Raw genomic sequence first — 5011 nt, 5'->3', positions numbered from 1 at the left:
AAAAAAGTTTTTGAGGAAGAAGAAGAAGTTTTTTCTTTAGACTTTAGAAACTCAGAAGCTGATCAAATATCGGGTCAAATATCAGTGGGGTGGCCGATGTCCGATATTCAGTTTTAAGGCCGATACCGATAGGGGGCCGATTATATTGTGCATCCCTACTTTACATTTTTGCAAAATCGATATCTAGGGAATGAGATCGATTAGTACATGACATTCATATTCAAATGAGCAGGAAAGATGCACTAAAGATGACTTCAAGCCAGACAGCTGCAAATATACCTAATAGGTTGATTGAAGACATTCACAAATGGGGGCTGACCAGAAAACACCCTGTAGTTGTTAAAGACAACGCTGCAAATATGGTTTGTGCATTGAAGATAAAGCAGCTCATGCATGTCTGAGTGAGTGAGGCTTCACTTTTTCACTTTTCACAAACAAGTTTGCACTTATGAGACAGTTTTGTTCACATGATTTACAAGTTTGCACTTTGTGTTTAATATGACAGGAAAAAATAAAATACATGAGTAATTTGAAACACATGAACCACTTTCATTATTGTAAATACAGATCGAATCGAAATTAATCGATTTAGAACTTTATTAATCAAAATCGAATCGATTCAGGACTTTGGCAAAAGTACCCAGCTCTAGTACTCGGCGTTTTCATGTGCTTGTGTACTTGTGAAACGTTATCAACCTCAGATAAACCTCAGACAAAGTCCCCGGATGCTGTTCTTGCCCCTCCCTCTTTACCGAGTGTCACTACCCGATCCGTCCCGGATGCATGATCCGTCCTGCGCTTGCGCCAACAGATATACATCGGGGTGTCCATAAATACTGTAATTATGGTACTAAAACTATTACTACTGCTACTAATTTCTATCCTTACTCACTAAAGAATGCTAATACACATATTTAAAAATGTTTTATGACTTTTGTGAGACAAATTTTATGCTTTTTACATTTTCTTCGTTAAACTGCTTCTCTGACGTCATCACCAGACATGCTCAGAGGAGTCCAGCAGAATATTATTAAACCATGTTTATCTGCATTTTAATTGTTTCTTTCTTTAGATTAAGCACTATATAGCATAGATTAAAGTGAAACGAAAACTAAAACTAAAAAAAAGACTAGATTTACATTTAAATCCAAGGCTGAAAAAGTTAGTTAGTAGATCGGGCAGAGATGACTGATAAAACAGAAAGGATTTTAAGGCATTTATTTTATCAGGAAATACATTATTAACCTTTAACACATTATATTTTTGTACATTTACTATTTTTGGGGAGGGAAAACGTCATTTAGGGCTTTTTGACAAAATAAAATGGAGGACTACTCGGATGTATATCTGGATGTGCAAATGAGCTGATGGCGCATGAGCAGAATGGATTGTGCTTCCGGGATGGATCGGGTAGTGACACCCAGCATGCATCAGAGCAGACAGCTGTCCCAGCATGCACTGCTACAGCAGCAGCTTTCCATGGAGCGCTCCATTGAAAGTTAAAAGTTCTCTTTTCTGTTGCTGTTGTTCAATAAAAGTAGGTTTTAAGATCATTTGAGGCGAGAATATTATACTTTAAAGAGTCACTATATGGTCCATTTACCATTTATTTAATGCGTAATTAAAAAACTATTTCCGAAGTTGAGAGGACCGCTGCAACCAGTGGAGCTCCGATGCTAACGGCAGACCGTCTGCAGCAGCCCTCTTTCGGCATAACCGTGTGTGAAGTACTGCTGGCTCTGATGGCGATTTTTTTTGTTTTATTGGGCAAAATGTTCATTTGATTTGTGTTTATCTGACTGTGTTAATTATTATTCCCCCATCAAATTAAAAAACAAATAATTTATTATTATCTAGAGACAGGAGGTGAAATACAGCTCTAGACGAGCTGACATGTGGTGACGTCACGAGTAAGCTTCTCTTCCAATTGACCCATATTTATGCTGTGTGCTCCTGCCTCACCAAGTCCAGACTTCCCTGTGTTCATCTCAAGAACAGACTTGTCGAGGACACCAGTCCGTACTGACGTTCTAGTGAATTGAAAAACAGCCAGGGATTCAAACATTTCTACATCTTCGCTGATCACGCCTCACTATAGTCCTGCCGATAATGAGTTACTGCTCTAATGCTCCACTGTGTCACAGTACGATCCATGAGGAGGAATAAACAGACCGTGATGAGATCTACGCTAATGATGATGAGCCAAACCATTAGGTCTGATGATTTGAAACGTGCTCCCTTGTGTCCCCCTCTTACCTTCCTGTGGCGGGTCTACGCTGATCTCCTCCGTCTCCTCCCTTAGGTCCTCTGTGTCATCCCTCATCTCTTCATCCTCATCCTCCTCTTCCTCTTCTTCTAACTCATTGGCAATGAGCTGGCGAGCCAGTTTTATGTTCATACCCTCGTTATAATGCATCTTCCTCATCATCTGAAATTGCTTCTTTTTGGCTAAAAAACAAAAAAAATATTTTCACATTTAATCATCAGGAACTTTAACACATTTAAACAGCTCACTTCCTAAAGAAGCTGCTTGCATTGGATTCATATTTGAGGTATCAGAGTAAGAATGGGATGGATGTGGAGCTTATTGATGGGAGTTTTGAAAGGATGTCTTGACGTTTATATTCCTATATTGCCCCCTTTTTTTATTCTCCACCTTAATCTAAAGGGCTTTGTATATTTTTGGAACGAGACAAATGCAGGTTTAAATGGTGAATGCATGAGTTGAATGTAAGTGTGTATAAGTACATGTTGCAATTTAAGTTCGTTGTCTGTAAGTTTTGTTGTATCAAAAAAAGAGAAACTTCAATAAAATATATTGGAGGAAAAAAAAGAAGGGGATGGATAAAATTCCAATACAGACAAAAAAAAATCTCTGCAAAGGCAGCAGCATATGAAGGAACCTTCCAACAGCTCCAACCCCATTAATTATGACTGCTTCAAATTCTTTATGGATTGTGAAACCGCCAGGAAACAAAATACAGTGAAAGAACTTGAATAAATAACATTAAAAGCATTTTAGACTGCTAACGAGAATGCGCTAAGCAAACAGTAAGGACAGCTGGGCGGCAGCATCTGTTTCCATGCATTTAAACATTGCATGCATTTATTTAGAGCTGAAACAATTTATCAGATTAATTGGGATTAATTAATGAAATAATCGCCAACTAATTTAGTAATCGATTAATCATTATCTGGAGTATAGAGACTGTAAAACATGACTGACAGAGCAACCCAATTAGAGCAGTAATTATATCAAAATTGAAAAAAAATATATAAACACAATACTTAATATTAAAAAAAACATTTTTGTCTGTCAATATGCTCTATCCAGAACTCCTCAAGTGGAAAAGTTTGAGTTTCACCTGCTTCAATTAATTAATTTATTTATTTTTTAGTTTTTTGGGGCACTAGTGGCTTGTTTTTTTGACAGTAGGCTGACAGGAAAGGGGGAGAGACATGCAGCAAAGGACCACAGGTCGGATTTGGACCTAGGTCAGCCGCGTCGAGGACTAAGGCCTCCGTACATGGGCCGTGCGCGCTAACCGCTGCGTCATCTGCACGCCCACCTGGTTAAATTTTGTAAATAAATATATTCTTTAAGGATTATTAATTGATTAATTAACTTGCAAAATAATCGTTAGTTGCGGCCCTAGATTTATTGTTACAACAATTTTTACGGTTCCAAGTAATTTTCTTCTTGTTTGAACTCCTCCTTTTCTTCCTGGCGTCTTTATCAATCAAATCAATACATGTGAAACTATTATCAGATAAAATGACAGACTCATATATTAACTATTTGCTTCTGTGCTTTGGTTGTTTAAATACAAACAGATAAATAAAAACAGAACCCAGCAGTCCAAAGACGGCAGCATGTTTAATTTCTAATGCTCTTAACTATAGAAAAAAAACCTTCCTCCATCAAAGTTAAACCTCTCAGAGATCAAGAAAATCCTCAGCTTAGTTTCAGTCCCAGCCTACTGCCTGTTGGAGGACGGTCACAGACCCCGCAGCCCCTCTCTGCTGGGTCCAGGTTCTGCTGGTTTTATGTGGACTCTAATGAAGGTGATTTACCTGTGCAGCAAGTCTGTTTTGGTAACAAACTAGACGCCGAATAAATTACTGTCTAAACACCAAACAAAACAAGTAGGGGTTCTATGAGGACTCGACCAAAATAGATATTTATATAGGTCAGACAAATTGAATGCGGAAAATAGAGGAATCCAAAGCTACTGGTGTGAAGAATCATTAAAAGTCTGCACTTTTCTACTGCTCCAGCAGGTGGCACTAGCTGCTGCATGGATCAGCTCTGACAGTCAGTCAGTTTGCAGATTCTCCAGTTTTTTTCCCCCCCAAACCCTCCTGATATTAATCTGAAACCCAGGCAAGCAGACTGAGTGGATTATCTCTATGAAATATGAAAGTGAGCGAGAACAGAGGCATTGTGACCCCCCCCACCCCACAGAATCAGGGACAGACGCAGTCCAACAGGCGAGGTGGTAAAATCCTGCTGACAGTCTGGATGTACGATGCCTGAGTCAGAACAAGGTCAGAAGGAGCACAGAGACCAGTGGAGAATTTCTAACAGGAGAGCTTCTTTACTGAACGGATGACCCTCACAGCTGCAGAGGACACTTTATATTAAGACTATCCTATAAATAGAAAGGTGAACTGTGGAGCTACCCTTCAAAAGGTGGAAAATGAAACCAGTACCTACACCTATGGCACCAAAGCCCAGTCTCTCAGATTACAGTCATGAACTCTAATGTGATTTGTAGGAATATTAACTCTTTGATTGGCATTATGCATTTTATATCAGGAGCCTCAAATCTGGTGGTCATGAGTGGATCCAAACTAGCTACCTGTAGGAGTTACCTTATTAGTAAACACACTACCCATGTGTAGACTTTTTCTTTTTTTAAGTGGAAAAATAGGGAGCAAATGTTTTAGCAATATCCTAAACTTTGAGCCACATAATCTAAGGCAATGTGCAACTTTCCCAGTGCACTGT

The 5011-nt window shown here is 38.9% G+C and overlaps 1 protein-coding gene across 1 annotated transcript in view; it reads right to left on the bottom strand.

Annotated features, from left to right (window-relative positions):
- ppp1r2 (protein phosphatase 1 regulatory inhibitor subunit 2) overlaps positions 1-5011 on the bottom strand; it is a 27731-nt gene that overhangs the window by 3458 nt on the left and 19262 nt on the right. Inside the window, exon 5 of the mRNA XM_015376671.1 lies at positions 2257-2448. Within this exon, the coding sequence (XP_015232157.1) occupies positions 2257-2448 (192 nt within the window). The remainder of the gene's footprint in view (positions 1-2256; positions 2449-5011) is intronic.

The sequence above is a fragment of the Cyprinodon variegatus genome, unplaced genomic scaffold (genome assembly GCF_000732505.1).
Source record: "Cyprinodon variegatus isolate N-32 unplaced genomic scaffold, C_variegatus-1.0 Scaffold138, whole genome shotgun sequence".
Lineage (NCBI taxonomy): Eukaryota > Metazoa > Chordata > Actinopteri > Cyprinodontiformes > Cyprinodontidae > Cyprinodon > Cyprinodon variegatus.
This window is presented reverse-complemented; position numbering and strand designations above follow the sequence as displayed.